Genomic DNA, 19556 nt, shown 5'->3' with positions numbered 1-19556 from the left:
CTCTTGGAATTCCCAAGAACGTCCTTGAGATCACAAGGGGTATGATAATTTCCAGGACCCACACATTGTGGTTTGATCCTTTTTTTATGCCATAATATGCTCATTAGTTCGTGTTTGTGTTTGCAGGGTAGTGCAGTATTTGATTTTAATGGAACAGGTTATGAGTCTTATGGAAACTGTAATGCTCCCCGAGCAGTGGCTCTGTCTGCTCTTATCTACTGCCTGCGGAGCATGGTCAAGTATGATATTCCACTCAATCAGGTACAGTGAGTGGACACTTTTAACTTAAAGAAAGGGCCAGCGGACAATACCTTATATCTCCTTTCGTATCTCGTCAAAAGGCGTCAAACCCTTGAACCTAATGGCATAAACAAACTTGAAAAAATGTAATATGATATACAATGTATTTAGTGTATCATTGTTTATAGTTATACCTTATCTTGTAAGTTAATATTCGTTTGTCTATCGTTGGTTTTATTTAAATGGTTATTTTTGAATAACAATCTTATAATCTTTTGTCTTGATTGTTTAAATGGTAACCTTTTTTCTTCGAATTATTCATTCCCTGAAGAAGTCAGGCCGTGCCTGACGAAATATTGGAAATTATAACAGTTTAATCCAAACCGTACGGTCAGCCTTTCTATTTTCTGTTAGCAGTTTACTGTAAAAGTTTTTTCACAGCCCTCTGGGGGCTTATTAAATTCATTAAGCATTTACTTTTTGAGGGGAAAGGCTCAATGGAGAGGGAGGCTTACTAAAGACATGGAGCTTATTTCAAATCATATATTAGCAAGGGTACATGTAAAAGAATATAGTTGACTTTTTAATGTTTTAGTGTGGTTTGGAAACACATTTTCACAAAAAAGAATTTATAAGTAAACGTGGTGGATTAAAATCGTAAAGTGGCCTTGTTTCCTTGTTGTTAATGTTCATAAATTGTCATGATTTACCATATACGGAAGGAGGAGCTTAATAGAGAGTGTAGCAGTGTCCAGAGGGGGCCTTGTTAAAAATTGAACTTTTAGACGGGGAGGGGCAAAAAAAGAAGGGGATTAATAGGGAGAGAAGCAGGGGAGGGGCCCTTGTTAAAAATTGAACTTCTAGGGGGGGGTGTGCTCAAATTAGAGAGGAAGCTTAATAGAGCTGTTTTTTATTAAATGTGAAGTCCAGTTGTTGAGGTGCCATGTTTCACATCCTCACAGGGTTGTCTGGTGCCAGTAAAACTTCATATTCCTCACGGATGTCTGTTGGATCCATCGCCATCTGCAGCAGTTGTTGGCGGGAGTGTCCTGACCACGCAAAGGATTGTAGATGTTGTTCTAAAGGCTTTTGGTGTCTGTGCTGCCTCACAGGTGCTCATAGCTTGTCTGTTTTGATAAGTTTAGACTCAGTTAATATTCACTGTCAGGCGGTCACCCTGGTGAAAATCTTTCAAGGGTCTTCAAAAATCTTCTCGAGGATTGTTAAAGATCAAGTTGAGCATAAGTTTTTTAAACATCTTAACAATGTACCTCAAGCATCTTTCAACAATCTTTGAAATTCTGTTTAAGATCTTAGTAAGATCTCATCATGTTATTCATCTATAAAGATCATTGTTTAAGGATCAAAGATTCTCTAGGGATCAAGATCTTTAGCAGGTCTTCGAAGTTCTGTTAAAGATCCATTAAGATAATGAAAGATCTTGTAAGGGTTTTCACTTGACCAGGACAGGCAACATTGCTGAAACAATAGAGAATTGCCAAAACCATGAGTAAGAGCACATTGCTCCATCTCAGCTTAGTATACACCAAGTTTATGAAATTTCATCTCTGTTGCAGGGCTGTATGAATAACACCACATTTGGTGACGAAGGTTGTGGTTATTATGAAACTGTAGCTGGGGGTGCTGGAGCAGTAAGTACATAAGTATTGGCCCACTTATACAGTACAACAGAAAAATACAAGGCAAGCTGAGGTGTGTGGGCCCAGTACATTCCCTCATATGTCAGCTATTCTTTTAGGAAGCACACAACTCCACATTCGCTATGCATATATCAAGAAATTTGAGTTCGGTCAGTCTAGTGCACAGATGGTCTGTGTGCCACGACCTTGAGCCCAAATATATTCCCATCCCGGCTTCTAAGTTAGTTAGTCAGTCAGTCAGCCACACAGTACAGTCAGTCAGTCAGTCAGTCAGTCAGTCAGTTAGACCTTCAGTCAGTACTGTCCGTCCATAAGCCAGTCAGTACTGTCAGTCAGTCAGTCAGTCAATCAGTCGTTGACAGTTGGTCAGCCACACAGTACTGTCAGTCAGTTAGACCTTCAGTCAGTACTGTCCGTCCGTAAGCCAGTCAGTCAGTCAGTACATAGGTGGCAGTACACAGTACGTGGATGCATCCTGATTAGGTCATTGACTGTATCTCAATCTGATGTTTTTCATAATTCTCATTGCCGTTTGACTTGAAACATGCTGATACCGTACGAAGAAATTGGATGAATATTTCTTTTGGAAATTGAACGATTTTACAATGCTCAAACGCCACTTTCTTGGGCAATGAATAGTAATTTAAACTATATATTAAGAAGGCAAGAGTAACAAGAGCAAAGTTCTTTAACTATGTTACCCCACAGCAGACGATTAGAGGTGTTAAACTAGTAATCCAGACTTCCACCATACTCAATCTTGATAAATTCACATTATTATGTTTAGGGTCCCACATGGGTGGGACGCAGTGGCGTCCACAGTCACATGACAAACACACGGATAACAGACCCAGAGATCTTAGAACGAAGGTGCGTGTGCATCTACCCAACATTATATCAAACTAATAACTAATGTTAATGTTTTGATGACGCAAAAGACAACAGCTAATTGTACCTTTAGAGAAAACTGGGAATCTCCCTGATGTGGATTTTTCACGTTGGCGTGTCTGCAGAGGTCATATCGGTGTTTTCTCTCCATTAATAGGAAACGAGTTCTGTCTGTTTCTATAGAAACGTTTCCAAAAAAAAATTACAGTACAAACCCGATTTATCGAACCTTTTTAAGGCAACGCCGGAATGAAAATTGGTTTAAGAAATCGGGAGTTCGAGAATAGGGGGTACACGTGCAGTGTTTAACTGAGGAAGCAATTCGGCATGACTTAGGTTGGGGCTGTGCCCGGATTTTCAGATTTCCGCCATTTGTGGGCCTAATGTTCATTTTTTTGCTTAGGCACTGACTGCACGTTTGGCTGCGGATGGCTGGTGGAGCTGGGCAACTTTTCAAGTTGTTTCCGCGCGTCTTTAAAAAAATCGATAATTATAGCCGTAGCTTGATTTCTATCCGCAAATTAAGGTTATATCAGTCCTTTAGATGTTCAAAGATTCAAAACAGTTTAGACCAAAAATCTGCAAAATCCTTTAAGTAAGCTCCCTTAAGGTATTGGGATGTTCGAGAAATAGGTATTGCACGGAGTGTTCCATGAAATGTATCTTTCATCAAAGTATTTTTTTACAGCTTAGCAAGCATGTCATTGTAGCCTTGATGTCTTTGTACTTATCAGTAATAATGGATATTTTGTATAATAATCAATGCATGTCTTGTGTTATTTTACAGATATCCTGTGATTCTTCGTCGCTTTCATCTAAAACCAGGCACTGGTGGTGATGGCTTTCACAGGGGAGGGGATGGGGTGGTTCGGGAGCTGCTTTTTAGAAGAACACAAGTGTTGTCAGTTTTATGCGAGAGAAGATCAGCCTTTCAGCCTTATGGACTCCAAGGTAAAACCAGTTTTCTCTATCGACAGTTGTCCATCAATGAATAGTGTTAATTAAGCCGGCCACCAGCAATGGCAATGTTTACTTCCATGCTCACCGATCATTCTTAGTTCATAAACCACATTAAAGATACGGAATTTGCAAGTCATCATCGTCAACGTCATTGTTACTGTAACCTAACCGTCCCCCCCCCCCCCCCGCCCCCATAAAAAAAGAAAGAATTAAAAAAAACCAATTGTAAATTGCATATTAATTTTCCGGGAGGCACTTTTTAACGCAGCACATGAATTATGACCTGATCGATGTTTCTTGCTTCCCATTTGTTGAGTTTGTTTGGCCAAAACTACAAGTACTTGCACTTAAAAATGTAATTTATTTACCCATGTTACACGGAAGACCTCAGGAGCTCGTTAAGACGTGTACGTGTACGCGCATCCAAGATCGAATTGAAATTTGGAAGTTTTTTGTGAAGGGAGGAAAACCGGAGAACCCTGAGAAAAACCCTCGGAGCAAGGACGAGAACCAACAACAAACTCAACCCACATATGGCACCGGGCCGGAATCGAACCCGGGCCACACTGGTGGGAGGCGAGCGCTCTCACCCCTGCGCCATCCCTGCTCCCCTCAACATACAACTAGGTTTAAATGTGACGAACGTTCTGCATTCTGCTAGTATTAGTTTGTTATTGGCAATGTTTTTCAACATTATAGGAGGCAGGCCAGGGTCCTTAGGAATCAATCTTCTAATACGAAAAAATGGAGAAATAATCAACCTTGGGTCTAAAGCCACAATCACTGTGAATGCTGGGGTGAGGCACTTCGAATATTTGTTGTTACTTTACATACCTTTAAATTCCTATATATCCTTTCACTGTCACGCAATAAGAATACAAATCGAAAAACCATTCGGTAAATGAAGTCAAGAAAATTGGATATTATAGGAGATAAATAACGAAGTCATTTCTCCAAGTTTTAGCACTGTGCGTTATCTCAAACTTCAAATCTCAAACGAAACGTTTTGCACAAATTTACCGAGCCCAGTATAGAGCCGCCATATTGGTGTACCTCCGTGTTACACAGACCAATATGGCGGCCGGAAAAAAGTGTGAACATCTGGAACCTACTTTGATCATCTTGGCGGATCAATTTAGGTTTCTGGGAAACTGCTCACCTACCCCTCCCCAAACCTAACATTTTGCCCAAAGCGATAAGTAAGGGTTAATGTTAGGTTTGGGGAGGGGTAGGTGAGCAGTTTCCCAGAAACCTAAATTGATCCATCTTGGCCACTGATTATCTGTACTTGACAAACAAATATTTACGTGAACACTTTCTCTGCTACTTTAACTTCTCAAATGGCTAAAAATCACGAGATAAATATATCCGTAATTTTTGACAAACATGATCGCAATTTTATGTTACGCACCGTCATTACTCTGAAATTCAAATGGCGCTGGTTTCCAAAGGTAGGACGCTATTGGGCTGAAAATTTGTAAACAGATTTAATTTTAGTACCTCTTATGCCTGATGTGGATACAAACTTTGGTGTCTCTTTAGTTTTGGATTTTTGTACTTTTACATTTGCTCAGTGGCCCTTTCAGGGCTTTCGCGGACGGAGGCGGGGTGGGGGTCTGATAAAACTCTCCAAAAATAAACTATATAAACCCAAAACAAGACCCACAGCTGTTAAATAAACATAACAGGTCTGACCATACGCGTACGAAATATCTTGAAAATTTTGTGCAAAAAAATCAGCACCGTTTCTTGTTAAGATAATAAATTGCCAACACGTTTCCAGTGGTGTGTTATTTTCTAGTCAAGAAACATTTTTCGTAACAGTCATTTTATTGTCTTTGTGATGTAGGACCGTATTAGAATCCAGACTCCTGGCGGCGGTGGATATGGCAACCCTGCAAGTGAAAACAGACCTGCTCTTCTGGGAATGAGTACTGAAATATCGGATGTTACCTAATAAACGGTTTGAACCGAGGGGTATCAGTAGTTCGGATAGTGCGATCGTCCGGGTGAGAGTAGTTCTGAATTTTTTATTTTTTGTGGGGGGCTGGCCTAAAAAGAAAAAGGCTTGTTTTTATAAAACCCACTTTTTTTGTGTTAAAAAGTTGTTTTTATGATAAAAGGATAATTAAAAAAAAAAAAAAAAATTTAAAAAAAAAGCACCCCCACCCTCTACCATTCAAAGGCCTGGCACTTGGAAGACAACTGTAACATGGACTATTCTGAAATGAACTGTTGTTGGTGACTGACGTTTTGACAACCGCTGAGCGGAAGTCATCTTCAGACTGATGTGGCAATGAGACAAACAAAGCAGGCTGACTTATTAATCTGTCTAAAGTACGAACAGAAGCCGCCAAAGTCTTTTTATTATTCCGGTTGCCAAATTTATAACTGTTTTCAAAATAATATGTAGTTTTTAATCTTTCGATTTTATACATATGCAACATAATTTTAGCTCAAATCTTAGTATCCTATATATTTTAGTATTTTTAACTTCCATTTTAGATACACTGTAAGGCTTTTAGCGACTTTTAAATTTTTACTTATTACTAGGGCCTCTATTGATAACAGTTTTTATTGTCAAAGCTGATGGAGTCGCCCTATTGAAATAAAGACGAGTGGGCCACGAAATATCTAATGTTGCAAATTATTAATGAACATTTGTAATGTGCAAAATTCATAAAAATTATGTTCAAATGAGCATAACAAGATTTAAAACGAAATAAAAATTATCAAAAAAATGAGTGTATGCAGTATCTATTTTAATGATTTTATTATTTTCCTTTTAATTAATGTACTTTCTGTAAATAGTGTAAAATTATAAAAAATTTGAATCTGAAGTCCAAGCATGTATGTACATGTAACATGCATATAAGCTTTTTAACCCTTTAACCGGCGGCGCCCGTCCTTTCCGCCTGCCCCTGGCCGTTCTCCCCCCCCCTCTGGCCCTCCCCGGCTCTCGCCTCTTCCCTCCCCTCCCCTCCTCCAGCTCCACCCTAATGTCTCCGCGGCTACTTCGTCCCTCTCCCTCTCCCTCTCTTCCGTCTCTCTTCTCCTCGTCCCTCCCCGGTGCCGCCTTATCCTCCGAGTGCCATCGGTTGCTCAGCGACTGCGTCTTCTGGGTAGGGGCCCATGGGGACCATTTTGTGGCGGCAGAGCCCCGACCGAGAGTTACGGATCGTACATATAGGATCGCCGGTTAAAGGGTTAAGGTATAACTGAAATAAATATGTTTTCAAAATCATTAGATAACCACTTTTAATTTGCCTTCTTGCTTGAGCTCCAGACATAAAAACCACCCTAACTGATAGGTGACTATGCTTTGGCTTGCATAATTTTTTCTGGTGATAAAGGAAGGCAAGTATGATATGATGAATGAAATCACGCCATAAATCTGACAAACTTTATTGAATACTTTTCTTACAAACTTGAATCTTAAGTGTATCTGGTTAAAAATATACAAATTTTGTTGTTTCCATGAAATAATTTCTGTAAAAATTTCAATAACCTACCTACATACTGTAAATTACACTCTGTAAGCTTATACATGCTCTAAGCGACTATGTACACAAGTTAATAATAAGAAATGATAAGTAATGTGCATATTCTAGGCAATTCCTACCCTACATTGTGCCTCTTTTTAACAGAGGAAAGTATAAAATGTAGAGGTTTGATGCAAAACACAATTTGGAATTACTAAAATTCCTTTGAACCTATAAAACTGAATGGATACCACTGCAAAGGTTGGATTTGTCTTTGGGACTTTGTGCGGTGACCTATTTGTGATAAAGTAATCGTAACAGATTGCAAAAAAATTTATGATGCAGTCATTTCACAACAACGCTAACACAATATACCGAAATCATTGATAGTTTAGAATTAGTGTGGTTTCCTTTTTTTCCTTTGGAAATTTGATTGAAAAAATAACAAACAAAATAATTGTGGTTGTTTGAAGTGAAATGATACCATCAATAAACTTGCCTCTTGAAGGAGCTATGTCACGGTGATTTTGCAGATTTTTTTGTCAAAACTGTCTTGAAATTAGTGGTAGGCAACTAACCCCACCAAAAAAAACATCTTTGAACATCTAGATGAAGATTACCCTAATTGCGGATAAAAAAAGCTACGGCTATTAATGTCGATTTTTTTTAAGTCCGCGACATAGTCCCTTTAAAAGAGCTTGCTTCACAAAGACTACAATGTCCTGTACTGTCTAAAATGCCCCAGTAAAACAGCCATGTGCATGTGGTTTGTAGTTAAGCACCCATTTCTTTAATAGTTTATCTACTCCTAATATTTCTGTGTGCTTAAATGAATGATTCTCTGAGTAGTGTAAGGAACTAGTGACCACATGAAAACTTTCCAAATAATATGCCATTTAAAATAAAAATTATTATAATTCAAAATCTTCTCTGAAAACAATTTCCTTGCAGTCAAAAATTTGGTAAAATAATACAATGTAACTACCTGTCTCTAAATGGAAAAAAAAAAAACAATGTCATAACTTTTAAAAAGTAGAAAAATACTCTTGAAATCTCGACTGGTAATGTATGGTGAAGTACATGTAACAAGATGGACTGTGTTGCATTTTCTCATCATTTCATTCTGATTCAGCATGAATTCTCTTGAGAACAGACATCCTAACTACAAGAACCCTTTGTGATTAATTCTTTGCAGACCAAGAAAATGGGCATCTCTTTTTCAGTGAGTCACTCCCTGAGTCCTCATTGCCAAGGAAGACTAAAGTGGCAAGATAAACTGTCTATTGTTGATTAATTTAGTTAAGACTAAAAAACACACAACAAATGCTTGCAGTACTAAGTTATCAGAAATGATTTTTTTTTTGCAAAAATCATGGATGTCTTGCCCAAGGGATTAGGAAGGAGGCACTAAAAAAGAGATGTTTTCTTGGCTAAAATTTCTTTGATTAAAATAATATATTTAACTTTTTTGTTTCATTCAATCACCAATACAGCAGGTTTTTTTGTGCTACTTGGCGGAGTCAGGGGGTTGAATGGTTCCACAATTGGAGAGATAGACCTGTTTTCTGTTGTGGTAGAGGGAAGATGGCTTTGAAGGGCTTGAGCTTTGTCCTGAAAAGAGACACAGAGCAATTTACGTACATGTCTACTGTCCTGATAGAATTGTTTGCTGGCTTCTACTTACTGAATGTCCTTGGTGAAAAGCATTCTTTTCATTTGAAATTAAAATTAATTTTCTCGACATCCAAGAAACAAACCAACAAGGCCCTTTCAGTTCAGTAAAATCTTTGCTTGTTTTCTTGGTTACGATGATACTTGCATATAAGCATGGTGGCAAATCTGCTTATTTTACATGACTTAAAAATGAAATTTAATAAACTTGGATGCATTGCCCCCCTACAGTTATACACAAATTTCAGGAATGTAAACAACTCATCAACACAACGACCTACAACATTAAGGAAGTGCTTATCAAACAGCCCTATAATAGCTACAATACATACAAATTACCGTGCATTTTGAAAGCTCAGTAAAAAAGTTAACGGCATGACTTACCAGAGATGTTAAGTCAACTGCGTGAGTTTGGATGTTATGAGCATCTTCACGAGGAACTTGTTCAAAGCTTCTAAGGGTTGCTGCTCCTTTCTCCATTGTGACATGAGCAAAAGATTTCATCCACTGAATACATGGGAAAAGCTCGTCCCAGGTGTGACCTGAAGTGATTGGAACAAAAAAAAATTGATTACCACTGTGTGCGAGCTGTAGGGGCCTAATAGTACAATGTTAGTGCATCACATTCTGGGTTTCAACACTGGCGTTTGTTCTCAACATTTTACTTTTTCCTTGTCTTTCTCCATACAGAAGTACAGGGAAATCTTGATATAATGAATGGCCAATGGACTAGCAAAATATGTTTGATATAACAAAGTTTTGTTATAATATTCAGGGTTCTTTTCCATGTATTTTACTTTTACTGGGGCAAAGAATATCATTCGTCATTAAAATCATAGAGGTTTGTCAAATTGAGGTTCCACTGTAAACATTTGTACCTCATGCATGCAAATGGGGTACTTGCAAATTGTTAAGGCAATCTGAATAGGGCAGCCAACTTAGGATTTGGCAGTTGAGATTATAAAAACTGAGAGACTTTGTATACTGCACTAGTGTGTGAGGTGCAGTGGTCTAATGGTTAGTGTGCTGGACTCTGGATTGTACAGTCCAGGTTCGAGTCCTGGCTGGAGCACTGTGTTGTGTTCTTAGGGAGTTAGGACAATGTGCGAGCCAGCAAGCCAGAAATCCCAAATCCAAATGAAAGGCTAACCGCAAGCTACCTAAGCTAACTGTAGGCTAACCAGAGTGCTATTTAGGCTAACCGAAGTGCTATTTAGGCTAACCCGAGTGCTATTTAGGCTAACCGAAGTGCTATTTAGGCTAACCAATGTGCTATTTAGGCTAACCGAAATGGCTCGCACATTGGCAATACCCGTTCTTAGGCAAGACGCTTTACCCTCCTAGTGACTCTCTTCACCCAAGTGTATAAAAGGGAACCAGGAAATTTAATGCTGGAAGGGGGTATCCCTTCAATGGATTAGCATCCCATCCAGGGGGGAGTAAAAATACATTTACTCCTAGCCGCTTTATGCCACAGAAACTGGGATAAGCTCCGGCCTAATGAGCCACTGGGCTTGACAGCAGGTTTTTATACTGCACTAGCGTTTCTTGCTTACCTGTGACTTGCTCAACATTGACAGGAAGCATGTGGTAAACAGCTGATGCAGCTAGGATACTGTATGAGAACTGAAGAGAACCTACATCCAGTATGCACAGATCTAAAAGCTGAAAAAACAGATAGGAAATGATAATACCAATGTACAAAATAGGTAAAACAAGTAATATGGGAAACCCTTGCACACTTAACGAAACAATATGCATGGAAAATGTGTTTGCAGACAAAGGTCTGCGATAGGGTGAATGTGGCCGAGCAGAAACTATTCAATATGAATGATATGCACTATCAGCCAACAACATTCGCACTGAGGGGCATATTGTTAGTAAACAGATTTCTCTCTGTAAACTCAATTCTACACCCCACCTCAATGAGAGAACACCAATTACTACATAAAAGAGAGATTTATATGTATTATCCAACATTTTCTTTCTCTAAAACCATACTTTGAGCTGTGCAGTGCTTAAGTTGGGCGGTCACAAAGTGTGAGGCAGTGAGACAGGCTATCCATTTTGGTTAGCCTAAATAGCACTTTGGTAAGCCTAAATGGCACTCCAGTTAGCCTAAATAGCATTCTGGTTAGCCTATCGTTAACTTAAGTAGCTTGAAGTTAGCCTTTTTATTTGGAGTAGGGATTTCTGGCTTGCATGCCTCGCTGCCTTGCCACGCATGCCTCGCTTCCTCACACATTTGTAAGACTCACAAGATAGTACAGATATTTAAAGTTGACTTACATGTAATCAAACTGTGAATTTTTCAAATGCACACGAGAGGAAAAATACAACACATACCTGGGTAACTTGAACAAATTGCTGTGGTGGATAGTGGGGGACGTTGAAGTTTGACGTTTTGCTGTTTTTACTTGCTAAGCAAGATAACTGTAAATAAATATTTAACCACGAGTTGACTGTGATTGGTGTTAAATTCCAATTTAAACCCTGCAGACAAATAAAGGAAGGTCAACGTTAGTGGACAGTGTCAAATGACAAAAACCTTCAACATACACTAAATTTTGTGAAAAATACAACTGCTTAGTTAAATAAATACCTTTAACATGAGAAGTTCTTCATTTAAGATTTCATTTTCTGTACAAGCCCCGTCTGTGACGTATGCAAACTCACTAAGTTTGGGAGGATAAATTTCCTGTAGATAAAAATACATGTACAGGTTGTAAATAGCTCAACTTTGGTAACAAATTAATAAAAGCATACCTATCCAAAACCATTGTGGGTTACTGTCAAAGTATTTAGTGGAAAAAGAGCTAACCCAGCAGGTCCTGAAGTTCATGATAGAGTTTGTTATGTGCATGCAGTTACCGGTACCCCCACTATTTTCCCGGACTACCCTTGTAACAATTTCCTGACCTCACTGACTTTGTATAATGATGTTTTCCTGTCTATATTTGCTTTTTGTTTGAAATGTAAACAGCTTGACTTTTTTTTCCTTTAATTTTCAAACCCAAAAACACCTGAGCAGGGAGCAGCTGTGAGAGAAATGTGTCTTGGGCGATAGTGCAATTTCCCCCCCCCCCCCCCTCCTTCTCTCCCCTGTTCAGACCGGGACCGGGTATGTATACAGTCAGTACTGAATTTATTCTTCTCAAAGACAGCAGTTCCAATTATCACTGAGTACTGATGTTTGATTTCTTACCTCAATTTTAGCTGCAATAAACAATGCTGTTGTTCCAATCAGCTGGAGTCTTTGCTTGGCAATGTCATGTTTGATTGACAGATATCTATCTACAAAGTCTATCGCTAAATAATATGTTTCCCTATGCAATCTGTAAACTTCACAAACCTAAACAATAAAAAGAAAAACAGTCCTTAGAAAGGCTGCTACTCCTTTTAAAATACCTTGGTCTTCAAAAGCATGAAAATATGCCCTTGCATCTTCATTTGAACAAGAAAAAAGGACTAAGAAGAAGTTTTGCTAAATGCACTACATGCATAAATCCTGCAGATTTGATAAAGAGAACAATGGCAAATGGTTCAGACATGTTTTCAGTTTGTTGGCATCAAGGTTCTTGGTGTGCGACAAATTCATACCACAAACCTGCAGACTTGCACTGTGGTTAGCCTGAATAGCCATGATATACTCATAAGAAATCTGCAGGTCTGCAATCTGTATTTCTCGCACACTATATGGGTCTTAGCATTTTAGTGGTGGGCGTCTGGGCGTCTTCATTTGACTAAAAGCTTTTTTTTAGTTATTACAAGCCTTTGATTTAAGACAATAATTTATTTTAAGATAACTAAAGGCAATTTAACAAAATATGAAAATACCAACCTCAGTTAACCAGTCCAATAGAATTGCCCGCATTCTTGGCTGAAGAAATGAGTGTTTCCTAAAATACAGTGGATCCCTATGGTATTTTCTATCTTTCTGAAGCATAATTGCCCACACTTCTTTTGGGTCTGCCCAATCAAGTTCAGGAAGGGGCATGGCACTTTTAACAACAGGAATAAAGTAATTGCTGAAAGTAAAACTAGCAGATTTCCCTCTCTCAGGTAGAGTATTGCTTGCTGTGTGTTCTTTTAAAGCCTTTAATTGACGTTGACTCCTTGTTTCTATCCTTGAAAATCCACTAATGCTTCCCTCTGCACTGCAAATTGGATGCGCGGACATCTGGGCTTTCTAAGGTGAGGCAATCATTGAAAAAAAGACAAGTTAATTACACAAAAATCTTCTTATGACCATGTTCGATGTTTTCTTTGCCACCCAGCGTTCATATGTTAACCCCAAACTTTGAAACTTCTAAACCTGTTCCAAATTTCGATACACGTCTTCAGACTAAAAGTGTGTGCCATGTTATTATTCATTTTGACCCACTTTTCTCACTTTGTAAATTAGTTTTTCAGTTGCTTGTCACTTGGAGATAAGTAACTTGGAATTTGATTTTATTTCAACCCACAAAACAACATCTAACAATTAGTGCTACAAAGTTAATAACAACAAAACCAAAAAATTAATCGGCTAAGTAAAATCACCAATGTGACGTCATACAAGTGATAAATTACACTCTAGACAAAAACCCAAACACAGTAAAAAACTAACAGTTAAACAATGGTTAATTCACTTCGTGATCTGACAGTGCTGACAAAGCGGCAATTCCTGAGCAGTTATTTGTTATAAGAAGAAAACAAATTGTACAAACTGAGACACAGTTGCAAAACAATAGTGTTAACCTTTGACAGCAAGATTCTCCATATTTCTCCATAATCACAGAAGGGAATTATCAAAACATGTTAAGTAAAACACTGAATGGGATCTTAACCACTAGAGATTAACCTGTAGTCAATATACATTAATACAATGCACTGTTTTAAAGAGGCAATTCATACACAAAGCCTAATATATTTAAACCTAACATGAGCATTTTGCCAATACAAGATTCCTTAGAGAGGCAGACAAGAAGGCTGTTTACACAACAGAAAAATTTGGGTACGGACCCATCGACATCCAATCATTTTTGAAGAGAAACCATCAAGTTTTCATGGGGCCATAGGTGCTCATCACCCCGTGAAAACCTGACTGTTTCTCTACAAAATTGATAGGGCTGGACCGATTTTTCAACAGGTCCATACCCAAAGTTTTCTGTCGGTAAATGACCTTAAGATATTTAGGTTTCATGTGTAGTATAAAAACTTACAGGATAAGTTGTTTATTTTAACACTTGCTTATGATTTTTTCAGACTGTATTTAACTGTTTCAAATGATAGTTAGCAATAAGGTCATTGTAAGGTTTTCCATTACACAGAAAATATGTGAACTTACGTCAACTGATTATGCAAACCCTGGAATAATATTTGGCTTGGATAACTCGGTCACAAAAAATAAAAAAACAGTTATCGCACAAACAGGTTACACGTATGACTAAACACGAGGGTTCGATGAGGTTTTTCTGTAATTGTCATACACTTGAACAAACATATTTTTATTTCTCAATAAATGTAGTCACTATTTTAAAATTATAGAGAGAACAAATAATAAACATTGGTGGTCTGTTGGTAAAAATAGTTAGGTGCTATCATTCATCAAGTGAGACTCTATAAACAACTAATCATGTAAAACTAATAAACCTTGAGAGAAGTGTTAAAAAAACATGTCCAATTTAGCAACCACAAAATCCCAAGAATTTGCTGCATAGTATTAAGGGAAAAATCAAAAATTGAGAAAAAAAAGTCATTTTTAGCTAATTAAGCTTTACATTGAAAGACAAATGCAATTATAAATTTCCAGTAAAACTTTGAAAATCACATGTATTTTATTAACCACGTGGAAAAATATTTATATTTTAATATTAAATTAAATTAAATTAATCGTCAACTTATGGATAATCTAAAACGTATTTTTAGGAGTTCCAAATTAAACTAGAACTATTTCTTTAGGAAACTGAATCACTAGCAAAATATATTACTAGCAGTGAGCCGCTTGGAGCTGTAGCTTAGCCTAAATTTTAACAATGTTTTTAAAAATTTATAAGCTCATTTAATATTACAAAATTAACTGAAGAATGTAATAGCATGTATTAAGAAGTCACTTTCCCCTAAACCACCCGTTCGCAATAAATTGTTCACAAATCCACCCAAATTGTAAAGAATTGTGATTTTAGCGCAATTTATCAATGCCGCCACCGGCAGGAGATTGAGGGGTAAACAGACCCAGCCACGCCACTGTTAGTAATTAGAGGAACACAAATCAAAATGTCGAGTCGCAAGAATGTAGATCCTTTAAAACAATTTTCTTAGCACAAAGGTGGTATGATCGCCGATTTGTTGCTTCTTTGCGAGAATCGCTCTTCTCTAAAAGGAAACCATACATGCAAAACTCGACTTTCGACTTTTGTTCTCGTAATGAGGTTTTCATAACACATTGATCATGAGGGTGCAAACGTCGAAGAATTGTCCCAAATCATTTAATTTCGGTACGGTCATAATATGTGGAGGCGAGAGAGCCTTTTTCGTCCACAAATAACACACTGAAAGCTTAAATAGTGCCAAAAAAGCGAATCAGTCGTTCATGCCGAACAATGACACCTCTCCAAAATGGCGGGAGTCATTACGTCCATGGCGGGAAAGCAAAAGATTGTCTTACCTTCTCTTGTAAACCCGCTCTGGTTCGTTTGTTTACGGCTCCTCTTGAACAAGAATCCTTCTACAAACGGACAACAATCAAGTCAAATCTCTGCAATGCTAGAAAGCCCAGAGGTTCAACAAATTCTTACTCGCCTTTCTCTTTCGTGTGTTCGCTTCGTCGACGGCTTCTAAGCTCAAATGCCGAAGGTCTTTCGCTGCACAGTCACTGGAAATAAAACAAGCGGCAATGTAAGATCCGCAATAATACCGTAAATCGTGGGAAAACGGCTTTCTTGGCATGTACAGTCCAAGACATAGACAGGTCAGTTGCCCAAGGGCGACGCAAAGAATGTCGAAGATTCTGGTCGATATCGATTGCCAAAGAGGAAAGTTTACAAATCGTTTGCAATCACAAAATAAACAATCACTGAAGTTTTACAGCCCTTACCTTCCACTTGCCATTTACTAAATGAATCGAAAAGTGGACTGAACGATGCAGTATTAAGAGAAAATACCAAGTTTCTTTACGTATTCAACAGATGAGTCGTTCTTGCCGATCGAGACCTTCGCGGGACCAGGTCTCCAAGCGAAATGAATGAATTGATTTTTGCGCGAATATTTGTGTGCACTTTCCACGTGCCGTATTTGAACAAATTACCCGCCATAATTTCCACCAATCAGCGCGCACAAACAAACCCCCGGGAATCACAAAGGTCCTCAAAAGGTCACGTTTCTGACCCGTTTTATAATTTATGCGCGTTTAGGAGCAAATATTAATTCGAGCGCATCTTTCCTGCTAAAACGCTTAACACTGAAATTTTAGACAATGCCGATTTTAAGACTTTTAAAAGTTCAAGATGTGAGGTGTATTAGAGCTGGGATCAAAAGCAAAGACTTTTAAAGAACGCTCACTCCATTTAGTCCCCCAGAGTGTTGCGTGCTATCCTTGATTCATTCAAATAAGACGACAAGACAAATTAAATAGAAGCATACAGCGCCCCGCTTATTTTTTTTATTTAGGTCAAATGCATCGGTCACTACGAGGAATTCACTTCAATTTGCGGGTGATGAAATTGCTACTAAAATATTCAAAATGTTAATACAACCCCCGCTTCTGAATGTAAATTAAGTAACACAAAAAGCAAACAAAAGACGAGCGAATAGGATACATGACATTTACAAATTAATCACACGGTTGACAGAGCTTGTAAGAGCCTCGTATTTCAAGAAACACATAAAAGTCGGGAAATTCATATCATCAAAGGGAAATTACTGCCTTTTAGGAATATGTGCGTCGAAGTTGGACCAATATCAAAGGATAAAATGTAAACTCATACCTATACTTTGTCTGATTTTTCCCGGGCTTAAATTGGATTAGAGCTTTTATTCACGGTTTAATGGGGTCTTTAATGAATTTTGGTTTTTAAGTTGTCTTATATTGCGTAAATGCGTCATCTTTAATTTGTCTTTCCCAACTTGTACTCGATTTTCAATTTGTGTTAATTCTGTTACCAACTTAATAACGAGGGAAAAGTTCCCCTAAGCTAAATTGATGAGTGTGGAGCTAGGGAGCTAGTTTTCTCTAAAAATCCGAAGGGATTTACGCATCTGGGCCTAGTGTAAGCTGGCCCCTACCTGACGTTTTTCATAAGTGACATTTATTTAAAACTGTAAAAGGTCACAGTTTAGTAACCCTCTCCAGCACAAAGAAAGCACGGGCTCCCGCGATTTCATTTCACCTGCGCCGCTACCCAGATCTAATGACGTCATTTCAAAGTCTCAAGTGGGATTATATGGCACCTAATTCCCGCGACCTAATCCAGAATGCTAGGTAGTCCTAGGCACGGTCCTGTCTTTGAGCTTAATAGTCAAATGAGCCCAAATGTTGTTTTTTATAAGTGTTATTGTCTAAGCACGCTGCGAAGGAAATTTTAAGCCTGAATAATCTTGATCTCGATAGATCGTTTTGCGGACTGACTCGTTTCAACGCAAGGCAAGGGTGCAAAAATTCCACGGATAAGCACGAAAGATCTGCTAGAGGAGAAGTCACGTTCGACTATTTTCAGCAAGAAGGGTGTCTTAAATAGAGGATACCTTTTACCAGGAACGCAAAACCGATTTATTACAGCTAGGGTATTGATCTTCAACGCAAAAGATAGAAAGCTCGTAAAGTAAAGTATTTGGACGTGATAAAACGCGATCAAATACCAATAAATTGTGGAATATGGTAAAGGTTTTAAAAGATTAGGTCTGAAATAGGGTGCAAGCTTTAATAGTTAGGTCATAGTTCAGATCACTATGGAAATTCACACATTTTGGGTAAGAAAAAACCCGGAGAAACACCCACCTTAAAAAAATTCCGAGAAGGGACCCCGATACTACACCGCTCCTGACACCGCTAAGATCATCCAAAGTATTGCCAGTTGTATTTGTACCCTTGTCGTTGGGGTGTTTACGGGTACTTCAGGCACACAAAGGGTTCTCAATGATATTAGAATTTGTAAGGACTTTATTAATATAAGTTAAAATATCTAAAATCATTCTACTGAAATTAACACTTAAATGGAAGTATCCTTCAAGAGAATTTTAAAACTCTTATGTAAAAACCATTTCATGTTTACATACTTGCCTGTGTGTTGTTTCTTGACTGTTGTTCATAAAAAGCCTTAATTTAGAAGAAAAGTTACAAGGAGTTGGCACATTCAGATCATTTTAATAGCAGTCTTCAGTTTCTTCCCATCTACTGAAGTTTTCACTGAACTGCACTTTCGGATTTTTTTTAGTTTTCCGTAAAAGGGGTATCGAATGGTCTTTGCGAGCATGTGAGCACACCGTTTTTCTTTGCGAGCACGAGCATTGACAAAAGTTAGCCTTTCGAGCAACGAGCACTTTTCAAAAACTACCTCCACTAAAAACCGAGCATGCGAGCACTGGTAAATTTATGCGAGCATAAGCAAACGAGCACCCACTAAAATTTTGCGAGCATTTCGAGCAGAAGCCTAATATTTTTCAGCACTGCAAAATTTTGATAGACCATTCGTGACCCCTCGTAAAACTTCCTAAAAGGTACGATACAACCCTTTATGCAACTTTACCAATACACTTTTCATCAGTTGGAACTGAAATGGGGTCGATTTCTATGGGTGCGAGACTTTTGCCGTGTTTCTTGGCCTGCCTGCAAAAGGTCCGGAAGGCAATTAGGTCAAGAATAAGACGCCGTCTGCATGCAGGCCGCTTTGTCTTATCTTAATTCTCATGTTTTACTTATGCAAACTTAGGAGCCACTTGAATCACCAGCGCATTCTCTGCTGTGCTTATGGGGAGGGAGAGGGATGCTCAGGCCGAGAGCCACGTGCGAATAAAAAACGTGAAATGCGATCGCTTAGTTGAAGTTGAAGTAAAGGGCGTGGCAAACGAGGACACATTGTCGCGGACACAAATGTGTCTCTATTTGCCTCCGCGTGCAACATTTATTGCGGACACAAAATTGAGGTGAAAATTTGTGTCCGAGTCAAAAAAAAAAAAAAATTCTGATTTTGTGTGTGTGTGTGTGTGTGTGTGTGTGTGTCCGGCACCCACGACAAATTTTTCGTAAGAGTGCACGTAGCTGTCGTTTATGCAGCAGAAATTGCGGGTGCTGCTTATGCCACGTCAGGAATTCAGCATACGAAGAATGGGCGTGTTCGTTCTTCTCATGAGCTTATGCTAATTCTTGCGCTTGTGCTTATGCTTGTGCCCAGTATAAACCAGCCTTTAGAAGTACCTGCTAACCCTAAGAGATCTTGCTTACGACGAGGCCGTAAGCCCAATTGGTGAAAATCATTAAACGATATTCAGCAAGATTGAGCGGGACAATTGTTTTACGAAACGCATTTCAAAACTAGACAAATTGTGGTTATGCAGCACTATACAGACAATAGTTCAGACGAATCTTGGCACACTTTGTATAACACAGGATTTCTCTTATGTGCGGGTGTCATATAACAAGGGTTTATTGAATAATAACTCGTTTTAGTATATACTA

At 38.4% G+C, this 19556-nt stretch overlaps 3 protein-coding genes across 3 annotated transcripts in view; 1 reads left to right on the top strand and 2 right to left on the bottom strand.

The window, feature by feature from the left end:
• The window catches only part of LOC144649162 (5-oxoprolinase-like), a 30019-nt gene extending 23489 nt beyond the window's left edge, over nucleotides 1-6530 (top strand). Inside the window, exons 34-41 of the mRNA XM_078508619.1 lie at nucleotides 127-261; nucleotides 1203-1352; nucleotides 1818-1892; nucleotides 2689-2771; nucleotides 3577-3740; nucleotides 4449-4546; nucleotides 5599-5777; nucleotides 5972-6530. Of these exons, the coding sequence (XP_078364745.1) occupies nucleotides 127-261; nucleotides 1203-1352; nucleotides 1818-1892; nucleotides 2689-2771; nucleotides 3577-3740; nucleotides 4449-4546; nucleotides 5599-5706 (813 nt within the window). The 3' untranslated portion in view covers nucleotides 5707-5777; nucleotides 5972-6530. The remainder of the gene's footprint in view (nucleotides 1-126; nucleotides 262-1202; nucleotides 1353-1817; nucleotides 1893-2688; nucleotides 2772-3576; nucleotides 3741-4448; nucleotides 4547-5598; nucleotides 5778-5971) is intronic.
• LOC144651190 (5-oxoprolinase-like) overlaps nucleotides 1-19556 on the bottom strand; it is a 197323-nt gene that overhangs the window by 141009 nt on the left and 36758 nt on the right. The window lies entirely within an intron of this gene.
• LOC144649160 (G1/S-specific cyclin-E1-like) lies at nucleotides 7139-16117 on the bottom strand. The gene is made up of 10 exons (XM_078508618.1): nucleotides 15981-16117; nucleotides 15686-15758; nucleotides 15552-15611; nucleotides 12744-13091; nucleotides 12108-12254; nucleotides 11505-11600; nucleotides 11249-11395; nucleotides 10459-10567; nucleotides 9287-9444; nucleotides 7139-8842 (listed from the first exon to the last, which is right to left on the bottom strand). Exons 1-10 carry the CDS (start codon nucleotides 15992-15994, stop codon nucleotides 8705-8707), a joined length of 1290 nt encoding a protein of 429 aa, XP_078364744.1. The 5' UTR covers nucleotides 15995-16117; the 3' UTR covers nucleotides 7139-8704.

This window comes from Oculina patagonica, chromosome 4, assembly GCF_052425735.1.
Source record: "Oculina patagonica isolate OP01 chromosome 4, crgOcupat, whole genome shotgun sequence".
Classification (NCBI taxonomy): Eukaryota; Metazoa; Cnidaria; class Anthozoa; order Scleractinia; family Oculinidae; genus Oculina; species Oculina patagonica.
The sequence above is the reverse complement of the archived record's forward strand: the minus strand, read 5'-3'. Positions and strand labels throughout refer to the sequence as shown.